We start from the raw sequence: 23,607 nt of genomic DNA on the forward strand, positions 1-23,607 counted from the left end.
TGGGCAAGTCACTTTACCCTGTTTGCCTCAGTTTCCTCATCTGTAAAATGAGCTGGAGAAGGAAATGGCCAACCACTCCAGTGTCTTTGCCAAGAAACACCTGAAGTGGGGTCACGGAGAGTCAGACGCGACTGAACAACAATAACAAAGGGGCTCTTTCAGCTCTCTTCCCTGAAGTCTAAGTCAAGGGCCCTTATCGAGGGGACGCTTTCACATTCTGTCCCATCAGTCTACAAATATCCGCTGGGTTTCCTGGTCAGAGTGGAGACCTTTCTCCACCTGTCCTGGGCTCACGCCTCTTAGCAGTAACTAGGAGGGAGGGTCTGAGCAGGGCTTGTTACAGACAGGGGCACCCACTCATAAATGAGAACCCCCAATCCACACCCACCTCACAGTATTTGGCCAGAGCCCAATGACTAGAATCAAGAGGAATGACATTAAGTTTCTGACTGAGCAAGATAAAGAATGCTACCAAATGGAACATCTGATTCTTCATTTGCATAGAACCTTAAAGCAATGACAATGAAAAATTATGAAGTTAAAAATCACTTACTACTGCATGTAATACTGCCGGGCGTACATCTGCTGCCACCAGAGCATTTGGAGAGGGCTGAATGCAGGGTAGACAGGGAATCCAGCTGGGAGAGCCTGCCCAGGAAACTGATCCCCAATGTTTCTAAAACAGAGAAGGAGAGGGGGAGGGGAACAAATCTCAGGAGTTTTTAAGCAGGTGGAAGCTATTATCTTAAAAGTATCCTTCTCAAATATTTGTACTAACACCTCAAAATGTAGCTATTGAGTTCCATCACACTTAAGCTCTAACAACACAAGACAAAAAGCTACTAGGTTGGGAGTGACCGCCATGCTTTGAACCCAACATCTTTAACAGAAACAAAGAAAAATCCATTTCTTAAACATATGGTTGTTAAGCCCAAGTACTAATCACTACCAACCGCTGTCATCTCAGTGCCGAGAGCGAGGCCGAGCTCTCTCTTCTTCAGCCGTGCTCAACAATTCCGTTTCATTTACAATCTGGAATGAAATTCTAATGCTTTTCAATTTCATTTTATTGGTATATTTTGTTCACACATCAGCCGCATTTCCAAACACACCCTGCTCAATAGGCTGTCCCTTGTAGCAAAGACTTAAAAAGACCAAATAAGTCACTTGTATCTAAATTCTCCATCCACCTCCCTCTTTCCCCCACAAAGGGGGCAGAGGCCCTGGGAACAATCTCAGGCACTCAGGTACACAGCACGCAGTTTTCTTTTTTAAGAAATAAAGTTATATCGATATCTTTTGTCTGTACATGGCCTATAACTGCCAATATATTCCTCCTCCTCCTCCCACAGAATCTGCTATTATGACAAAAAAGGAAAAAAAAATAGCCCAACAAAACTGACACCAAAGAAAGTGGACTCTGTAAGCAGAGCTGCCTCCTCCGCCACAGGGCAAAGGGAGATGCCGCCTACAAGGAAACAGCTTCTTCGGGCTCCGTCGTCGTGGCCCTCCAAATGGCTCCGTCCCTACTGTTCTTCCCATTCACGCTGCTGCAGACACTGTGGCCACTCACGTCCTGACCAGACCTCCCTGGGCTTTCATGTCGTCATATCTGCTGGTTCATTCAACAGGATTTATTACATCTGTGAACCACAGCTGGTTCCCATTCCTTCGCTGTGTATTAGAGCCTTTCTATCTCTAAGTGACCTCTCTGGAGTTCTTCTTCCTAATAAGGGGAGCTACAGGTCAAAGGGCATGCACATTTGGATGAGAAAAGTCCCCAGAGATGATTTACCACCATTTGTAATAAATCTGACTGGCTCCTGAAAACTACACCACAGGGCTGTGTAAACGTGGTGATGGTGAACTGAAGACCGATCAATGTTTACAGCAGCAAGAACTATTAGGATGCAGAGATTCCCCAATGCTATGAATCCAAAAATATGCTTCGATTACTGCTCCAGTAAAGTACTGAGTGTGGCCGCCTTCCGTGGAGGGGAGAAGGGAGAGGACTAGGAGGTGAAGGAGGGGAGAGGAGAAAGGGAGTAAAGGAAAAAGGAAAAGACCTAGAAAAGGAAGAGAATGGGGGAGCTCTAGATGCAATGAATACTGAACAATTTCCATTCTTTGTCTTTTTGGCACTACTACTGGTCCTAAGGTAAAAATGATGACAAATTCCGCTTTCCTACCCTCCCATCTTTCCTCACGGGAGGAGTGTAAGAATGGATTAATTCTGAAACTGATCCCTGTGCATGTGTTAACCACTCCCCACCCCCAAAGCCCTTCTCTTTCCCCCACTTATCTAACAGCATCTTAACAGTGGCTTTCTGGAGACAATCTCAGTCATCTAATCTATGGTGGGAAGTTGAGGCCAGAAAGGGACAAAAGATGTAAGAGTGATTGGGGGGCGAGGGGAGGATTGAGGGAGCTGTGAATCAGGAGAAACAACTCTAGAGTGATGCAGCTAAGAGACGAAAAGGCCCACACACCGGCAGCGCTCTTTGTGAACACGGTCAAGCACTTATTAGACACCTCCTGTGTACTAGGTATGGTGCCAAGGGAGACAAGGAAAAGCAGACAGCAGCAGCGCCACTGCAGGGCCTGTTCTCCCGAAGCTCACAGCCTATGGAGAAGCCAACACGCAAACACTGGGTTCAAGCCAGAACCACACAGAACCAATCCATGCCACCCATCAGAAGGAAGGCGCCAGGAGGACCAGGAAAGGCTTCCCATGGAGGCGCTGGCCTAGAAACACAGGGGCGCGGCGGTCCCCAAAGGGCAGGGAATGGGACCGTGCTGTAAGCCTGCCGAGACTGCTGTGACCTGACGCCGAAACTGGGGGCTCGGCTCCAAAGAAGGGGAAACAGAGCACTGAGTCCTCGTCCTCTTCCTCCCCCTGCAGCCATGGGAGGGCCCATCACATTTCTGCACGTATCGTCACAGACTTTTTCAATGTTTCATTCAGTATTTTCTCTTTTTTCTTTACTATGATATAGAACAGCTCTCTGGGAGCAGAAGTGGAGAGATACTGGGGGAAATTCTGGTGATTTAAAAAAAACCCAAAATTAGCAATAGAAACATTAAAAAAAAAAAAGCTCAAGTCAGGCCACAGAAATTTTAAGGCAGTGCCAAAAGCTTGGTTATCACCTGCCGGTGAGGCCGGGTTCCAGGCTCACCATGAATGCAGACCTGCACCAACCCCAGGGCCTGAGGTAAGAGGCCCTTGGGGATTCCTATCCTATTACTTGCTGGAATAGGAATGTCCTTCTCAAGAGAGGTTTCAAACACGGATCAGTCATTGACAACAATTCTATCCTCAAGGTGTTTCCCAGGGACTGCTTTGATGGACCACATTTAATGAGCACAAACAATACCCACCTGCCTCCTGGGTTGTTGGGAAGACCAAATAAGAGCCTACTTGTAAAGCACTTAGCATGGTGCCTAGCACACAGCAGGCACTATATAAATTCTAGCTCTTATTATCATCCTGGGGGAGTTTTCTCCTTAAAGTCTAAGAATCTGGGGGAATGGCTCCCCACCATCTCTTGACCAGGAACCTGTCAATCCTGGGTTTTAAGCTAGGGCCCAGAAGTACAGAAGTAGACAAAAGCATTTAGTAAGCACTTACGGTGTGCAAACAAAGCATCGTGCTGAACCCTCAGGATACAAATGTCCCTGGCCTCCAGAGCTCACATTCCACTGGAACAGACTTTGGCTGCGAGTCCTTGGGGTGCAGCAGCAGAGCGGATGGTTCTTTCACGGTATTCTGCTAGCATGCCTCCACTCCTCATGCTCCACCGTTTGACATGCCACAGACTCTGGTCCAGAACATCTTCTTTTTGGGTCTTCAGTCGCTGTGGTTCCAGATGGCATCTTCTAAGGATGATGCTAACAGAGGACCAGTGGTCCGAGGTATGGGGCCACTGCCTGGAGCAAAACATGGGCTCCACTCCCCTAGGCAGGGCTGTCTAGCAGTTGCTGTGGGTATGGTGAAGTCTGGCCCCTTTTCCAGGGTGGTTTCTCCCCTAAACAGTGGGTATAGAATATGGGCTGGAGGCAGTGGACTGGTCATTTCCAAGGCTTTAGGGGTCAGGCTTCTGAACCTGGCTGTCCGTAACAGTCGGAGGAGAGCCAGCAGCTGAGAGGAGGGGGGTGGTCTGACTCCCCTGACACAGTCCCTCTCCAGTATCTTGCTCAGGGTTCCTTGTTGACTGCTAGGGACCGCTGGCTCTTCTCCCTTCTCCACAGGGGCTGCTTCCCAGGACAAGGACAAATTATATTCTTGTATTACTTCCTAACCAGCTACTAACTTCCCAAATGTGCATCTGCCTTCAATGAAGAAAGTTGATGAAACCACCAGCTGGGCCCCTACCAGGTTCCCTTACTGGCAGCACTTAGGATGTTTCCTAGGTTCCTTCTGGAAGAAAATCCTGTGCCCATATATTAGACACATGTTCCAAGAAAGCAGCAGACTGATCTACTGTTACCAGGGCAACCAAGTGCAGCCAGCATTTCTCCAGTCAATGATCAAAGGAGATAGCTTCCAAGCTAAGTTATACGCCCCGCCTCAAAATGCTCCAAATCATCAAATAATTAGAGAAATGCAAATGAAAGCAATTCTCAAGGTGCCACCTGACACCCATCAAATTGGCTCATCTGACAAAAAGGAAAATGACAAATGCTGGAGGGGCTGTGGGAAAACAGGCACACCAAGGCACAGCTGATGGAGCTGCAAACTGACCCAGCCACTCTGGAGAGCAGCCTGCCCGGAGCATCATGAAACTACGCACGCACCCATCACACACAAAGACAGCTACAGCTACTCTATTTGTTGCAGCAAACTAAAGGGGTGCCCGCGGATCTGGGAGCAACTGAACACAGCAATGTGCCACACGAAATGATGAAGGGGGTTGTTTCAGACAAACCAGGGAACACTCATACAGGCCCATGCAGAGTGAAGTGAACAGAACCAGGAGAATGACTGATACAACCAAAGCAGTGACCCACCAGGAGGCCAAAGGACTGAAGGAGCCTACGACCTGCCTCCTAACAGAGCAGTGACCGACTCCAGACACAGGAGGAGTCTTGAACTTCAGGACACGGCCAATGAAGGAATCCATTGTGCTTATCTCTCTCTCTGTCTTCTCTCTCTCCCTCCCTTCTCTCTCCCTCTCTCTATTTACACACACACACATACACCTGTCAGGAGAGGAGATTTTCCCCCTTTCTGAGGGGGGAGTGGGGTGAGAAAGAAAACAAATGCTTGTTCATTGAGGAACAAGAAGAGCTGGTGCCCGTCAGCCAGTCCTCAATTGGCAGCACTCATTCCTGCTCAGATCCTCAGCGGCCCAGCTCTCACGCAGCAGCTCCGACGCACTTACGTGCCCGTGTGGTGGTCATCTCGGAGCAGCCAGCTCCCTGCCCCTCAGGAAGAGCCTTGAAGGTGTACTCTCTGCCCCTCCGTTCTGACCCATGGCATCTGGCTTGAATTCCTGTGGGCCATTTTCTCCTTCCCCCTTCACTGGTCTTGACCATCTCCCTCCAGGTGCCCTCCGACTTTGCCAAGAGCCCATCCTTCCTAGGTCCATGGTCCACAAATCTAAATCCAGTTCTCAGACATCTGAACCAACTACTCCCTTCTCACACTTGCCTCTCCCTTCTGAAAGCCTCCCCTTTGGGCCAACAACCATGCCAATGACGTCACTCACACCTTCCGACGTCAGTCGAATCTGAGAAGGCAGGAGACCTCCGTTCTTTTTGTGCCGTCCATCTGTGGCCGTGCCTTGGTGACCATGCTCGGGGAGCTGCCAACCTCCATCCCTTTCTTCCTCTCCTTAGCATCCCCGGGTGACCTCTGCTGCTGGCTCCTGTGGCCCCAGAGCACAGCCTCATGCTCTGCACCTTCTGCAGGAAGAGCCTTCAGCCCACCAGACAGCCGTGCTGACCTGGCTTTCTTTCCTCACTGGGCACGTCCACTGGCCTGCCACATTCCTGACTCAGGGCACAATTCTTTTTCTTTTTTAAATTGTTGCCTGTTGTCCGTAGCTGCTTTGCCTGCTGCATTCACTTCAAAGAGGAAGAGTAAACCAAGAGAAACCCAGGATTGTTCTGATTACACACAGAATCCTGGTCCACCCCACCCCCCCAACCACTGCCCTCTGACCTGGAGGGCTGAGACACGGCCCTAGCCTTTGGCCGACGGGGCAGGCCATCTTTACTAGAGTTAGGTCCTCTTGGGTATAGGAAGCTACAATGGACTTCTTGGGAAATGTCCCCTACCAAGTGCTCTCCCCAGGACACACATACTGGACAGGATGAAGGGCTGACATGTTTTCTGTCAGATTTGACATGTAAATCATAAAATAATTCTCAAAGTATAACAATGTAGGTGCTTGAATAATCATAATTAAACCACAAACATCATAAAGGACTTATATGCACATCAGGTGCTATCTGTCCTTGCCTTCCCAAGTGTACACGTGTGTGTGTGTGTGTGTGTGTGTGTGTACATGCCCACACATGTAGTGACTGCACATGAATTCACCTACTGTAACTCACCCACTATGTGCAAGATGGCCAGCCCAATGCATGAAGAGCTTGGCTTCAGGTCCCGCCTGTGGCACACCCAGGCCATGTGCCCTTGGGCACAGCCCCTCAAGCTGCTAAGACTAAGTTGGTGCAGAGATGTGGCTCTGACTTGGCAGATGCTGACTCCTCACTTGGGAGTTCCCTACCCAGCGAGCATTCAGACAGCCCTCCAAAACCAAGTGCCATTTAAGGACCAAGCGAAATAGTGGTAAAGCACTTAGCACAGTGCCTGGCGTATGTCAGGTGCTGAATAAAGGTCTGCTTAACTTCTCTAAGATTTCAAAGCACTTTAAAAATATTATCTCATTTTTACCCTTACAAAAATGAAGCCAACAGAAGGGAGGAGACTTGCCCAGGGTCACTCAGTCAGTAAGCACCTACGGCCAAAGTTGAACTCAGGACTAGCTGGCTCCAGCCCAGCTCTGGACACCGCAGCAGCCCCTAGCAACCTCACCTGAATTATGTCAAAAGCGGACAGTCCCAGGCCCCAGAGAGACAGCGACAAAACCTCAACAGTCCCTGACTTTAGGGCGTTGCGAGTCCCAGAGAGGCTGACCATCTTCCCCATCTCCCCCATGAGCCCAATCACAACGGCCAATTCACTTACCCTTGCATGACGTATGGGAACTGAAGGCTTTGCTCGGGATCGGCTGGTGCTTGTGGAGAGCTCCGGAACCTCAGTCCTTCGGAGCCAGAGCTGACTGTGGGAGCCAGAGACTCCTGACTCGAAGACGGCGTTGATGATCCCGAATTATCTGAACTCTTAAAACACAATGTGAATTTTTTCCAAGTAAGCTGGTTTCATAGCAATCCCAGGTAGGTCTGTATGTTACAGCACAAGTGATCGTCATGTTCCCACAGTTCTATAAGAGTGCTAACTAAACCCAAACAAGGTCTTTGTCACAGATGCTGGAGCTGGTGAAGGGGGACAGCTCCTGCTATCGACAGCTTTCACTCAGAAAAACTATCTGTAATCAGCTCAATAAGGTCTGTCACTGGGGCCATGAACCAGGGAGCGGCAGGAGCTGCTAACTGCCTTAAAAGGGTCCAACCTCAAACCGCCTGATGAGGCAGGGAGAGTCACAGAGCAGCACCTAGCCTTGAATGTCTGTCTGTCTGTCGGGGGGGGTGGCCCTCTCCACATCTGCTCTCAGCAGAGCACAGGCATGAGATGATAGAAGAGCAGATAACTGTGCCATCTATTTTGTTATGCCACCGAGCAGACACAAGGCAGGACAAACAGACTGGGGCAGCAGAAGGGTGTGTTTTGGAAAGAGGGAGAGAGCAAGGAAGAAGCCAGGTGGGATGGCAGGGGCGGGGAGAGCCCCTCTTCGGGGGCATCTGTGGCACTTTCACATGGTGGGCATGATGGCCCTCTCTGCAGGCTGCAGCTCATCAAGTTCTTACTGTCTGCACTGCTGCTGTCTACTCCAGTGGGCCTCAGTTCAGCTCTGTCCTTCCTAGTGTCTCTGAACTCATCCTTAAAGGACAGGGACAAGCCGTGACACTCACATGGCCCATCTCATTTAGCGCTCAGTCCCCAGTGGATGGATGCCTAGGGCCTGGGGCACAGCCAGGCCACACACACCACCTGTCCTGTGGTGGGAGCCTGGCATTCAGCAGCTACGAAATTAGTGGATGAATGGGGGAGGGGAGCAGGCAATCAGGGCAGCTCCCCTAGCACCTCTGACTGCCACAGCCCTGAGATGACCACTTTACCAATTTGTGTACAATGGCGGAGACAGTGCCCTCCTTTCCAGTCTTGACAAGGGCTGCCTTCACTATTCAAAGATAGGAGAAGGGCAAGGTACCCAGATAGGGTAGTTCCTCTTTTTGAGGAAGAAAGCTCCCTGACAAGAAACAAGCTATTAACCTTGTTCAAAGCTGTTGTGGGGTGCACCCTCACTGCACGGTGCAAGTACCACCATGTTCAGACTCCAAAAGGGACGATGGTCTTTGACAAGGTGTCAAAATTCATTCCACCAACTAAAAGCCACTCTGAGCTGGGAAAGCGCGGATGGAAGTCTTGTCAGATAAAGATTGCCTAGCTCAGCAGGGAGTCTACTGCCTGGAGATCCAGAGGCCTCAATGAACAGAAGGAAAAGCTGCATGACTACTCAGAGCCCGGGACAACTTTCCACGAGGAGATCAGACGTGACTGCCATGTTTTCCAAAGCAGCAGGAAGTGGGCTCGCTACGTGCCAGGCTTGTCCTGATCATCAAAGGCCTGAGCACCAGGGAGCAGCCCAGCACAAGGATCAGAGCCAAGCAGGCTCCCAAGTCTGCGGACCCTAACCACCTGGGTGACCTTGGCCCAGTCACTTCCCCTCCCTGGGCCTCAGTCTCCTCATCTGTATGATAAAAGGCCTGGATCGGATGACTCCCACAGCACCTCACAGCCCCAGCTCCAGGTCCAGAGAGACTGCCAGCTCTTGGAAGGGGCTTGCGGGCAGGGGAAAAAAAGGAGGCAACCTGCTTCATTAGTGAAGACAGTCACCAACGAAGAAGAGACAAAAAGAACCAGGGGAAGGGGTGGGGGTCAGCTGCCCCTTCAGCATGTGTCTTCATGGGACTGGGGCAGCTTGGGGGCAATCAGAGAATTCTGCCCTTCCCCAGCAGGACAACAGGTGGGACACCAAGCAGGCAGGACATGAGGCAGCAGGATTGCGAGGGCTCTGGCAACCCCAACCTAGCCTCGTGAGGATCCCTGGAACTGCCCGATGTCCCTCCCATTCCCGGGGCGGGGGAGGGGGGAACCTCAGAGACGATTTATCCAACAACTTCACTTTCTAGGGCAGCAGCTGAAGCCCAGGGCAAGGGACTAGTCTGATGTTACCAAACAGGAATCAAGTCTGGGGCTCTTCTGCCCCATCCCCAGCTGCACCCTCCTGGCTCTGAGGATGGCAGTCCGGGGGCCTGGTTTACAAGGTACAAAAAAGCTTAAGATGGACAAGCCCCTTCCCAGGATCAGGAGGCTGGGGCCAGCCAATCCGTACACAGCCTTAAAGGTATCAAAGGACAAAGCAAAGCCTGGTGCACTGAGGCAAAGCTAAGACCTCAGGAGAAGAGGCAGCCATGTAGGGTGGGCCCCAAATGCTTCCCCAGAGTTGCCCATCGAGCTAGAGCAACCCTGTGTCCTCCAGGAAGAGGTGGGGGAAGAAGGAGCATATCAGCTTCATATCTAAGAATGAGGGAGAGCAGTAACTAATCCTGGTTCCTGAGAAGGAGGGAGCAGCGAGAACACCAGGTGAGCTCTGCGGCCAAGCGGGGCAGCTGTGGGCAGTCTCACCCTGAACACCTGGACTGATGCTGCCCTGCAGGGGGTGACCCTGGGGAAAGGCTGGGCTGAGGCTGCGCTGGGAGCAGCCCCCTCAGCATTCTCTTGGGTATGTCTATGCCAGAGGCCAAGGACCTGATAAGCAACAGGCCGAGTCAGATGTGCTAATGGTACTCACTACAGTGAGGGAACTCATTCCAAAAGACTCGTGATGGAAAAGAACTATGGAGTCTGAATGCAGATTGAAGCACACTATTTTTGCTTTTTTTTTCTTTCTCATGGTTCTTCCCCTTTGGTCTGATTCTTCCTTCACAATATGACTAATGTGGAAATACATTTAATATGATTATGTATGTATAGCCTATATCAGATTGCATGCTGTCTTGGGGAGGGGGAAACTCAGAACTCAAAACGTTATAAAAGTGAGTGCTGAAAATTTCAAAAAATAACAACACAACCACTAAGTAACTGGTGAAGGCCTGGGGAAAAATAAAATAAAGCGAAGCAACTGTCTGGCAAAGCAAAGGGAACCATCCCTTCACCACGGCAGGTAGGCCGTGTGGGGCCACAGTCCAATGGCTCTTCTCTGGGACTAATGCGAACGGCGGACAGGCGCTCCCAAGGGAGAAGCTCTGAGGGAACAACCACTACCCCACTTATGATCCTCCTCCAGAAATTCCTGCGTGTAACTCTGGTTTTAATCGAAGCAAATTCAAACGAATTCTGGTTTCGGAGTTTCATTACACTCTCTGAGTTAATCTGAAACAACGTTGGTACCACAAAACCAGAGACGGCAACAGCCCCAGCCTGAGTTCATCAGGATACAGAGTGGTCCTTCCTGGGGAAGCCTGGCAGAAGGCATCGCAGCCTATGCCTACTACAGTCAGGCCAACCCACTGGTCGGTACAAACACCACCCTTCTGAGGACAACGCAGATCAACATTAAAAAGTAAATCCAGGGGCAGCGGGGTGATGCAGTGGAGAGAGCACCAGCCCTGGAGTCAGGAGGACCCGAGTTCAAATCCAGCCTCAGACACATAACACTCACTAGCTGTGTGACTCTGGGCAAGTCCCTCAACTTCAAATGCCTCACAAAAAAAAAGTAAATCCAGCCCCCTGGATTCCCCCAAATCAGCACATGATAAAGTGAAGTCTTAAGTAAGCGCCTGAAAATGAACTACCTGTCACAAACCAAGAGCTCTGCCCCATTCTCCCTAGGGCATGGAGAAAGCATTCACCCCGGGGCTCCCACATCAGCCAGTCGGGCTCCCTGGGGACTCCCCCAGCCAGCAAGCACTTACTGAGCTCCTAACACTGCGGTAGGTCCCAGCAATATGAAGACAAGATAAAAAAGGGGGCCCTGCCCTCAGAGCGCTTAAGCTCTCTAAAGGAAAAGAGACATGTAACCAGTAGCACACACCAAGGAATTCTGGGTGGGGGATGAGCACTCCTGACCAACGAGGGAGGTTGAGGACGGCCTTCTTGCCCCCAAGCCGTGCTGGGAAAGGGTTACCCATGGTCCAATTCCATTTTCAGGGTTTGGGGTGGATGGAAACCAAGAGCCTTCTTTCCCACTCCCCCCTCACCCCACCCCCTGCCAGCCAAACAACTCACATAACTGCTGATGGAGGTCAATGCTTCCTCACTGCCTCTCCGGCTGCTGGGCTGTGGGGGAACTGGGAGGAGTTCGAGAAGCACAGACTAGATGGACCATATGATATTCATCTTGCTAAAATGAAATAAAGTGGAGATCATCAAGCAATCCTCAGAAGCCTGTCATCCAAAAGGTGTGAAGTCAGGCAAGAGAAGCCAAGTGAGTGAAGCAGCACCTCCTGCCTTCATGGGGTCTCCCTCGGGCATCCGAGGTCCAGCTCTTCTGAACCCAAAGAGCATCTTAAAGCCGGAGGCCCCGCAGCATCTCAGGATAGGCTGTGGCTTCCCACACCATGCAGCTGGATGCCAGCACTGCCGCCAACTGGGCCAAAAGCAATCTGTGCTTCCACCATCGGAAACACTTCCAGGCCCCGAAAATTAAAGCCAACATCCTAACTGTCACTGTGCGGGGCATGCACATTCCAGTTACGCAAGCAATGCACATGAGAAGAGCAAACGATTTCAGCTTGAAATGGACTTCCCCAGACTTTTGTGGGCAGCAGGTCACTCTGAGCCAGAGGCTGCCATGAATCTTCACTAGAAACCCTGCGCTTGGCATGAAACTATTACTTGAACACAATACCCGAGAGCATTCAAAGGTCCTCACATCTTTCCCCTCACTTGAACAGGGAAAAAAACCTACGAAATGATCAGACAGTAGAAGAGGATGGGCAACCGCTTTACCTTGGAGTCTGAGTGAGGCGGAAGGAGTGCTCGCCTTGGAGTCGGAAGCGGCGGCCACAGCCCACGCCCACCCAACTGAGCCTCACTTTCTCATCAACCATGTGAAGGGGGGGCCCTCAAGGGGAGGGAGACTGCCTGCCTCTAAGACTCCTCCTAGCTCTCAACTGTCTGTGACCCTCTGGATACTACAAGTGCGGCTCCTCAGACCTACAGAGGAAGCAATGAAAATCACATTTAAAAAAAGGAGAAAAGAAGAGCAGACAAGAGGAAGAATGGGAAGGAAAGAAGGAAGCAGAGAAATGGCAGGGGCAAACAGTCACAAAGAATGGCAGGCAGAGAAGAGCTGGGAGAGGGACAGGGGCATCTGCTGCTGAGGGGAGGCTGAGCGCTAAAAGGCCGTGAGGTCTTGCCAAGGCCCGAGCCTGGAATGTGGCCATCTCATGGTGCAGTGGTTATCTGGGACCCAAACTTATCCCAAACCAGAGAAATGCATTTCCAAAGAAGCAGTGGAAGGACACTGGCCCTAGAGCAGAGTACTGGGGGTCCAGTGCTGCCTCTGATGCCCATGGACTGCCTGTGTGCCCGGAGGCAGTTCACTTAATGCTGGGGCGGACAGGGGGAAACGGGCTGGGCTAAGTGGCTCTGGGGGTCCCTTCCAGCTGCGGAGCTGGGATCCTTTCTGCAGGCTGTGAAACCTCAGACATCACCACGGCTGCGCCCTCGTCCTCGGACACAGGGATGGACAGGAACGAGGGCGCTGGCCTGCCACCCACCACGAAGTCCCCTTTCAGGCCAAAGACCTCAGGAGCCACACGTAGGCTCTCCATGACCTTCACAATCACCACAGATAAAAAATGCTTGGGAGTCTCAAACCAGGAGTTCTAACATATATATAACAAAGTATCCCCTTAAACCACAGGGCCATATATGGCTCCCTCACACAGTGATCTATAGCTTAGCTCTTCAGCTGTGTTACTGTTAAGGGTCAGGTTAAAAAGTCTGATTCAGGTAATGGCTAGTGAGATTTTCCTTCAATTTCTACCTATATTCAGCACTACTGAGCTGTCTCAGCACCTCTCCTGGGTCACACGGAGAAGTCAGATGAGACAGTTTGGGGGGATCAATGCAAATTCATCACCAGTAGAAAGACCATGCCCACACCCTCAGGAGAGTCAAAAGGACTTTTTCATGCAAAGAAGGACATTGTTTTTAATCCCCACACACACATGAATACGCACATAGGTAGTAAACCCACTGCACAGCTGGCCATGAAACACAGATCTGGCTGACTGGTTAGCAAATGAATCTGATGGCTTCTTCTTACATCTTCAAGAATGCTCTCTGTCCTTACCACGTTATTCTAAGGCAATAATTTCAGGTTCTTTGAAAATGAAAAACTAAAAGTGGAAACCTATTCGCATTCAGAACACGGCCCCTTTTAAAAAGAAATGTATTCAACAAACTTATCAAACAGTGTTGGAAGAAGACCTTACTTTTCTGACAATATCTTTCAGCTGCAGATGGTCAGGAAGCAGGCGGCCAGAGTACACCAGTCTTTGATCCTTTGGAGACTACAAGATGGGACAAAGAGAAAATTCAGCTTTCTCCAATTACACAACTTTACAGCTGCAAATAACATCCCTAGGTTCATGTTAAACAAATATTCTTTCACTTTCCCAGTTATTAGAAAATCTGCCCATACAGGCAGAACCTAACCCCATTAATTGGCTCCACACACACTAATTAGCTGAGAAAATGCTGGTAGCAGCATTAGAGCCACAGAAATAAAACTGGGCAGGCCTGTTAGGGAGGAAGTGTCCCTGCTGGGTTCGAAATATTAAGAGAGGGTGTAGTTGAGATGTTTGAATGACTTTATTGAAAAAGACACCGGGCAAGGCAACGTTATGTGGGAAATGCTTATGCAATTTCATTACTTTGTCATTCCAAGTCAGCTCTGATGAATGTTATTGACAGCTAATGATAACAACAGCAAAGGCAACAGGAGCCAGCATTTCCATAAAGCGCCTACTGTGTACCAGGCAGTGCAACAAGTGCTTTATAAACATGACCTCCCCTGATCCTTACAGTGACCCTGTGAGGTACATGAGATTATGATCCCCACTTTTCAGGCGAGCAAACTCAGGCAAACAGAGGCTAAGTGACTTGCCCAGGGTCACACAGCTAGGAAGTCTGAGGCTGGATTTGAACCTGTCCCCCAACTCCAAAGCCAATGCCTCCACCCAGCATGCAACCTGGCTACAGATGATTTTCACAATGTCAGTCGCCCAGGTGCCAACTAAAACCACGTAGAACCTGCCTTCTTACCCACACTGAAACACTCCGCCCAAAAGCAGACGAGCGCGGACTGACTTTCTTAAGACGGGAAAGGCGGGAAGGCCCCTCAGCGCACGTCATCAGGTTCGTCCTTTCTCCATTCGTATCAAAGAGAATGAGTCTCAGTGACACCCAAAGCACAACTTGAGGGTGTTTTCATTTGATCTTCAGCTTCTACACAAATCAGACCCTGGCAATGACGTTCCCACCCCCGCCCCATGGACATGCTGAGGCTCATACGTTTTTGATGCAAAGTGTGTGTAAAAAACAGGAACAAACTGAAAAAAAATCCCCCAGAACCAGATGGCGACGATGCTTCAGAGAGGATGGGACCAAATCAATTTTACAAACGCATTAATATTCCATATTGTCACTTCTATTGGTTTTACCCATCTCCTCCCCCTCCGTCAGGCTTTTAAAAGTTAGCATCACAACAAATGTGAGTTTCAGAAGGAGAAAGATTTAGGAGTAGGAACAGGTCATGCCGGGCAGGACCAGGATTGGGGCATCAGGGCACTCCCACAGACACAGAACTGCTAGCTTCCCCAGGCTTTTCGTGAAGTCTCTCGTGTGTTCTGGGCGGACAATCTGGAGAGCTTCAAGACAGCATAGGAGCTTAAGTGACCAGACCCAAAAGAACAATCATGAATGAAGACTGACATCAGCTTGGGAGGGCCCTCTCCTTGCCCCCACGGAGCCACGAAAGAGCTTCCTGGAAGGGCAGAAGGGGACGGGGAGCTAGGAGGGTTAGGCATGGACAAGGACCCGACAGTGGGCCAACACAGGATGATGGAATCCAATCTGATGGGCAAGGGATGTCAGGACAGTTTCTATAAAGAAGCCCTGGAGGGCTTAGAAGACGATGCGTTAGCAATGTCACCCAATGGTCAGTACTGCACTGGGTCACACTGGACGGCATCCAAGGATCCTTCTAATGTTTACATCCTATGACTGTGCCTAGTCTAACCTCGAAAGCAAGGAACATTTTTTTTTTCAGCATAAAGAGAGGCAGAGTGGCAGACTGGAGAGAGGGCCAGTCAGCCTCAGGATCAAGAGGTCTCGGGTACAGGTTCTGCCTGTGACACAAAATGGCCTGGCCCGGTGATCCTGAACAAGTCCAGACAGAGCAAGATTAGGAATTACCAACAGCTACTGATCTGCATCTACACACGGGAGCTCCTGGACCACCAAACCCAAAGACCCAAGGTTGCCTCCTTGGCAAAGGAAGGTAATGAGCAACATCTCAATGAATGCCTACTGTGCACGAGGCCCTGGGAATACAAAGATCAAGATGGAGCGACGCCTGCCGGAAAGGAGAGTACGTACTCTTAGGGAATGCTACAGACACCCTGCAGAGAGAAGGTAACTGAGAGAGAGAGGCCTGGGGCGGGCGAGGAGAGGACTGGAAAGGCTCCATGGGAGGCACTGGAGCCGAATCTGGAAGAAAACCAGTGCAGGTGACGACCCCTACCTAGCCTGAAGAGTTCACAATACTCAAGTCTGAGCAGTGGCAGGAAAGCCAGAAGTCCAGGAACAGAAAAATGTTTGTAACAAGACTGGGCAGGTCACTAGGGGCAGCTTGTAAAGAGTTCGAGGCTTTGCCAGGAGCTGCTCTGGTCCTGTTGGTCCAAGGTAGATGGGACCCATCTGTGTTCTTGCTATCCCAAAGGGTCTTCCCAGGGCAGCTAGGTGGCGCAGTGGATACTGCACCAGGCCTGGAGTCAGGAAGACCTGAGTTCAAATCCAGCCTCAGACCAGACACTTGACACTTACTAGGTGTGTGACCCTGGGCAAGTCACTTAACCTCAACTGCCTCACAAAAACAAACAAACAAAAGGGTCTTCCCTTCCTCAGGGTGAGGTTCTAGGAGGGTTTCCTGTTCCTATATTGGCTCCTATGAGTCCTTTGAATCTTAAGCACTTTTTTGTGATGGGAAAATAAAGGTTGTCCCACAGCCAATGCCCAGATTGTCTGAGGGGTGCCTATACAAAAATGGGAAGCCTTTTACCCACACTTAAGGAAACAGACATGTCACACCTAGATTTTATTTTTCAAATTTTCTCAGATTAACCTCTAGGATAGGGGCGTGAGCCAGAGACAAACTGGCCCCTTTAGGGTTGGGACCTCGGCACCTGGCCTGTGCTGGCCCAGAGGATCACCATCTCTTTCTAAACTGGAATTTGGGAGGATGTGGGCCTGGGCAGGGCACACAGGATCAACAGGTTGTTCCCATTTGGCCAAAAGGAAACCATTATACTGCACGAACAAAACATTATCCCCACATTGTCTGGCTTCCCCATACTTGGCAGATGCTCAAGAGAAATCACAGATCACAAAACCCAGCAGCAGACTAACACCCCTCCAGGAGACAAGAATCACTCCTGACAGGCAACATGCTCACTGCAATGGCAACCTGCAGATTTTAGGGGGAAAATATTTCCTGTTTAATTTGTTTAAATTCCATTAATTTAAACAAAATTTTCGGAACCTCAAACACCCAAACTTGGGCTCACATTTCAGTCTGCCGCTGCTAACTTACTAAGTCATCAAGCAAACCAGCAGCGGTTTCTTTCCTAAATTGCCATTTCTCTAAAATCATTCAAGCTCGCATTTTGTCAGCCTCAGGATCTCAGCCGGGAAGGGCCTTGCTGCCTCCTGCTGGCCCCCTGTGCTGAGGAGGCACTGCGGCCTGCTGGAACAGCCCTTGGCCTGGCCGTTTTCCTGACATTCAGCTCCAATTTGGCCCTTTACCACACTCACCCCTTCTGGCCAGTTCTCCTCTTCGACCGAATGAGCAGGACAAGCTTCCAAGCAGAGATGGCTGTCACATCCTTCCAGCTCAGTATCTACAGCTCCTTTGGCTCATGGTGGCCGTGGCTTTGCCCGCCTCTCAACCTTTCCAGTTTATCAATGTCCTCCCAGAAATGGGGTGCCCAGGCAGCTAGGTGGCGCAGTGGATAGAGCACCTGCCCTGGAGTCAGGAGGGCCTGAGTCCAAATCTGGCCTCAGACACTTGACACTTATTAGCTGTGTGACCCTGAGCAAGTCACTGAACCCCACCGCCTAGCAAAAACAAAACAAAAACAAAGACAGTAACGGGGTGCCCAGAACGTCAAACAGCAGGGGGCCCCTCGGCTCTGGATCCCTTCCAGGACGCTCTCTGGGCCTCTCTCAACACAATCCAAGGTCCAGGCCAAACCCAAGAGCAGACTCGTCCCAAGACGGCGGGCCACTACAGCCACAGATGTCTTCCCGGAACACTGCTCAAAGTGCCATCCCTCATCTCAGGTTTGCCAAATCAATTCCTTAGGCCCTTGCTAGCCCTGGCATTCTGAGAGGGGGAAAAGCAGCATCTAACCTCATCACGTCATCTCTATGCACACTTCATCCCCAGCCCCAGTTCTGCTCTGCCCTCTGGAAACCCCCAACTCAACTCCTGTTAGCAAACTTCCCCCCTCAGGCTCAGTCAGCTTCCTGGTGGGCTTCCTCCAGCCTCATCCCTGGTCTGGACCTGCTCTTGCCACGGCCAGCAAGGCCTCTCTCTGTGGCCACTGACACACTCAGCCCCGAGCACGTGGCAAGTCCAGAGCCCGGGGGATCTCCAGGACATGACTCTCCATTTCCTCATGCTGTCGGATCACATCTTGTCAGGCTCCTTTCCTGAACCCTCCGCTCCCTACACATCCGTATCCCCCTAACTCTGCTCTTCTACCCCCTTGTATCTCTTGGTGTGAAAGAAAGGCCTCCCAGTGTGCTGGAATGCTGACCCTGGAGTCAGAAAGACCTGGGTTCAAGTGCTAACCCTGACACTTACGAGCCCCCTGCCATGTCACTTAACCTCCATACACCTATGGCTCCTAAGTGACAGAGCTGCTGGGAGGTTCCAAATCATGGCAAGCAGAGATGTCTCCAGTGTACCAGAACTGATTAAAATGTCACTGGGAAATGATGAACAGGATAAGTAAAAATACAGTAGAACACAGATACTACTAAGGCAGCTAAGAGGTGTAGAGGATAGAGTGCCGGGCCTGGAGTGAGGAAGACCTGAGTTCAAATCCAGCCTCAGACAATCACCAGCCATATGATCCTGGGCAAGTCACTTTAAGCCTGTCTGCCCTAGTTTCCTCACCTGTAAAATGAGCTGGAGAGGGACATGGCACACTACTCCAGCATCTCTGCCAAGAAAACTCCAAATGGGGTCACAGAGAGCCAGACACGACTGAACAGCACCAATGCTAATATGTGGTTTTCTAAGTCAATGTGCAGAGGCCCAGTGGGATCCTCTTCAGTGCAGTTTAGTGGGCCCAATTTCTTTTCTTCCCCCCAAGTTCTTAACATTTTCATTTAAAATTCTGAGTTCCAGGGGCAGCTAGGTGGTGCAGTGGATGGAGCACTGGCCCTGGAGTCAGGAGGACCTGAGTTCAAATCCAGCCTCAGACACATAACACTTACTAGCTGTGTGACCCTGGGCAAGTCACTTAACCCCACTGCCTAGCCAAAAATAAATAAATAAATAAAATTCTGAGTTCCAAATTCTATCCCTCCCTGGGACGATGAGCAGCCAGATATAGGTTATACATGTGCAGTTATGTAAAACGTTTCCATGTTAGTCATTTTGTACATCTCTCAACTAAAAGAAAAAAAATGAAAGCATGTGACAAACAGCCTGCTTAGTCCGTATTCAGACTCGGGGGCAGAGCGCCTGCTTCAGCATGAGTCCTCTGGGATTGTCTTGCATCATCATATTGCTGAGTAGAGCTGAGTCAGTCACAGTTGATCACTGTAACAATGTGGCTGTTACTGTATACAATGTTCTCCTGGTTCTGCTCACTTCACTCTATCAGTTCCCATAAGTCTTTGCAGGTTTTTCATAAATCATCCTGCCTGTCATTTCTACAGCACAATAATATTCATCGTATTCACAGTATCACAGCTTGTTTAGATGTTCCCCAATGGATGGACATTCCCTTGATTTCTAATTCTTCGCCACCACAAAAAGAGCTGCTATAAATGTTTTTGTACATGTGGGTCCTTTTCCCTTTTTCATGATCTCTTTGGGATGTAGACTCAGTAGTGGTATCACTGAATCAAACAGTTCCACATCACTCTCCAAAATGGCTGGATCAGTTCACAACTCCACCAACAGTGCATTAGCGTCCTGGTTTTCCCACATCCCCTCCAACATAGCAGCCCCTGTTTCTACCTGAGTTTGGTACCACTGATGTAAAACACTGCTCAAATTTTCAAACCTTTTATGTCAACTCTTATTACCTGTAGCCTCAGCAGCAATCGAGGGGTTCAGGTGATTCCCAAATCTCTACAGGCCACTCTAAGCCACCTCCTAAGCTCTAGCAGCCTGCACCGCCTCAGACACTCACTGGGAGGCCCTCGACAAACGTGACAATCTCTCAACAGCAAACACTGATAAGGGAGTTTTAAGGTTGGCTACGCCCTTTACAAACAGGATCTCATTTGATGCTAAGGACTCTGGGAAGTAAGTGCTATTATGATCCCCATTCTACAGATGAAGAAACCAAGGCAGATGGAGGTTGAGCAACTTGCCCATGGTCAGAGTTAGGAGTCTCTGAGGCTGGATTTGAACTCAGTTCCTCCTGCCTTCAGGTTCAGCTTTCTCCATTTGCTACGATGCCACTTCATGGCCTACCGTGACCTCTGTTCCCTCATCCATAAAAAGGGTTTCTGGGAGAATCAAATGAGACAGTGTACACGAAGCACTCCATTCTGTCTCGGCAGCCTCTCAAATGCACTTGGTCCAGGATAGGGGCCTCACTACCTCTGCCTAAACCCAGCCCTTCTGCCCTCTTTGCTGTTTCTGTCCCAGGTCCAGTCTCCTCATCATCTCCCGACTCCTCACTCTGTCGCAGCCCAGTCTGGCCCATTCTCCCACCACACTTTGTTCCACTCTTTCTTTCTGTGCCCTCACATGGTCATTGCCTCTGTCCAAGCTCTCACCCTGACGTAGGCTCCAGCTCCACTGAAGGCTTCTCCTCCTCCGACTCCGGCTGCCACATTAATACCCTGACATGGTTCCGCAATACCTTCTATTCAAATGAGTCACAAATCTACCTCTCCAAGCCTCCGCTCTTGCCTGCCCCACATTTCCAATGCCTGCTGGACAAGCATCTCATACTAAGCAATTCTAGAACAGAATTTTTTTTCTTCCTCCCTAAAACTCCAACCTCCTCCAAACGGTGCTGCTTCTGTGGAGGGTGTCCGCATCTTTCCTCTCATCCATGTTCACAAACTCCAAACCGTTCCAGACTCCTCTTTCTCCCTCAATACCCAAGCAGCTCTCACGCTCTAGCAAGCCTATCTTCTCAAAGGCTCTCACATCCCTCCCCCTCTCTCCACTCCCAGAGCCTGCCAGCAGGCTTCCAACCCTCATCCCCACTAGCCTGGAGCACCACCACAGCCTCCACGCAGCTCCCAAAATCACATTCCAAAAGCACAGGGCTGACCACGGCTCTCCTCCGTGGCTCCCCATTGCCTCTAGGGTTTGGCTTTTCAAAGGCCATCATCCATCATCTGGCTCCCACCTGTCTTTGCAGGATGATCCACACCAGAATTCCCCTCACAAAGAGAGCCACTTCAGCCGAACTGGCTACCTCGCTACTCCCTTCTCATCTCCACCTCGGCCAATCCCTCCCTTTCCTCAATCCCAGCTCAGGGGGCCCTCCTGATCCCCCTCCCAGAAATCACTCAGCAGCATACAGCAGCAACCCCTTATCTGTGGACGGGTTGCCCCTCCTCCCCATCTAGCAGATTTTAAGCTCCTTAAGGGCAGGGGCTCTGAAGTAGCTTTTGAGTCTTTGTACCTCCAGGGCTTAGCCTTGGGCCAAATTCATTGCAGGAGGTGCTCAATAAATGCTGTGCAGAAAGGATAACAAGTCTGCCAAAAGCTTGGCTGAAAGTAGAAGGACAAACAGAAGAAAGTGCTACAGAGCTGCAGCCCTGACCGCCAAGTCACCAGCTGAGGTACTACTGCCTGTTCCTGAAGAAGGAAAGGATTGGAACCAGGAGCAGGACCAGACCCAGCATAGAGGCATCACGTAGGTGTCGATTCTTCTACCTACCACGCTCACTGCCCCGTGGTTTTCTCTCTTTCTCCCTCTCCCAGCTCTGAGGCAGAATGAAAACACTAGGATTTGGCTCATGGTTTCCTCTCTGGATCTGCCTCCACCCTGGAGGAAAGCTCCTGGGACATCTCTGAACTGAACTCAAGAAGAGCTTGTGCTTGGGGTTTCCCCAAAGTGTGGGTAGCAGCAGAGTCCCCAACTCCTACATACAATATGGTTATTCAGGTGCTGCTGGGTGATGCAGTGGATAGAGCACCAGCCTGGAGCCAGGAAGACCCGAGTTCAAATCTGACCTGACACACTGGATGACCCTGGGCAAATCACTTCACCCTGTCTGCCTCAGTTTCCTCATCTGTAAAATGAGCTGAAGAAGGAAAGGCAAACCATTCCAGTATCTTTGCCAAAAAACCCTAAATGGGGTCATGAAGAGCTGGTCACACCTGAAACAAGTGAACAACAATAAACGTTATTCAGTAGGATACAACCTTTACTTCACCCCTTACAGAAAATGCCTAAAAGGTCAGGGCCTTGAAATTCTACCCATGAACAAAAACGGAAACACCAAGTGCTTCCGGAGCCCCAAAGCTCCCGCAAAGGTGAGATCCCACTTTCCCCAACATGCTTCATTACCAGCCTGTGGTTTAGACGGCCAACAGGCTTGGGAGCTGGGCAAACAGGTCTGTGCCCTCTTCACTGGATCTGTCCTGTCTGAGTAGCTCAGGTGTGCTGGAACCCTGGGGACTGTCGGCTTTCTGTTCTGAAGAAATAGGACATAGCAGGCAATCAGCTGTCTCTAGGTCTGGAGCTAGAACTCGAACAGGGAGCCAACCACCAGGTGACTCTCAAGTGAGCACTCCTCAGGGAGCCTCCCCTTCTGCTAGGAGGCCAGATACCCAAGTGTCCTCTTCTCTAGACAGAAGGGGGCTCCACAGCAGTCCCCCCAAGCTCCTCTCCAGGCTGCATGCACACATGCACTTCAGTTCTTCTCCCCATTCTGTCTGGAGGGGGAGGAAAAGGAGGCCCAGTTACAAACCTGAATGACTAGAAGAACGAAGAAGCAAGCAAGAGCAGTGGGTCTGAGGAAAAGAATGGGCTCCATTTTGGACACAACGGGCTAGAGATGCCAAGAGGACATCCAGTTCTAAATGCCCAACTAGGGACATCGAGCCCAAGTAAGAGGCTGTGATGGGCTAGACCGATGTGGGAAGTCACTGCACAGAAATGATCATGGCACACGTCATGGAGATGACACAGAGAGGAGGGCCCAGGACAGAGCCTCCGAGGACATGCAAGGTTACGGGGCAGGATGCAGATGAGGAGCCAGCAGAGGGACAACAAGCCGGCACCCAGGGAGCAGAGTCGGGAAATCCCAGAGAGGGCTGGTCAATGTGCTGAAACACAGCGGAAAGGCTAAGGACGATGGATACCCAAAAGACCAATCTGACTGCGTAATTAAGAGCTAACTGGTCACTTTAGAAAGAGCGGGGAAGAAGGCAGAAGCCAGACTGCAGGAAACAGGTAAGGAGTGGAGACGGCTTTTGGCCCTGAAAGGAAAGAAAATGAGAGAGGAGTTTTAGGGAACAGCCCTGTCCAGCGAGGATTTAACAGTGTAGGGGTAGGCACAGAGATCAAAGATTAGGCTGTGAGGGCCACCTACACCCCTGACTTCTCCACTGTGTCCCAGAAACCTCCTCCTCCCAGATCTCGGCAGGTCAGTAACTCTCACCTTGGAAGGATCTTCAGCCCCCTGCCCCTCCCTCAGACCCAGCCAGGTACTAGAGACATTGGCCTTGGCTAGAGGAAAAGCCACATCTTCATCAAAGACTGAGATGAAGGTGAGAATGGAGGTGGTTGTCAAAGGGGGACTGAAAGAAGGTGTCTATTTTCTCAGTGCAGTACGACCTGAGGTCCTCTGGTGTGAGGGCAAGGGAAGGGTGACAGGGGAAGCAGAGAAGAGAAAATGTGGAACAGCCT

General features: G+C 50.5%; 1 protein-coding gene across 1 annotated transcript in view; it reads right to left on the reverse strand.

Annotated features, from left to right (window-relative positions):
- Nucleotides 1–23,607, reverse strand: part of HERPUD2 (HERPUD family member 2) — a 40,005-nt gene that overhangs the window by 11,938 nt on the left and 4,460 nt on the right. Inside the window, 5 exon segments of the mRNA XM_020964408.2 lie at nucleotides 554–676; nucleotides 7,196–7,350; nucleotides 11,480–11,536; nucleotides 11,538–11,594; nucleotides 13,696–13,773. Coding sequence (XP_020820067.1) covers nucleotides 554–676; nucleotides 7,196–7,350; nucleotides 11,480–11,536; nucleotides 11,538–11,594; nucleotides 13,696–13,773 — 470 coding nt within the window.

The sequence above is a fragment of the Phascolarctos cinereus genome, unplaced genomic scaffold, assembly GCF_003287225.1.
Source record: "Phascolarctos cinereus isolate Bilbo 61053 unplaced genomic scaffold, phaCin_HiC Scaffold_4;HRSCAF=312, whole genome shotgun sequence".
Classification (NCBI taxonomy): domain Eukaryota; kingdom Metazoa; phylum Chordata; class Mammalia; order Diprotodontia; family Phascolarctidae; genus Phascolarctos; species Phascolarctos cinereus.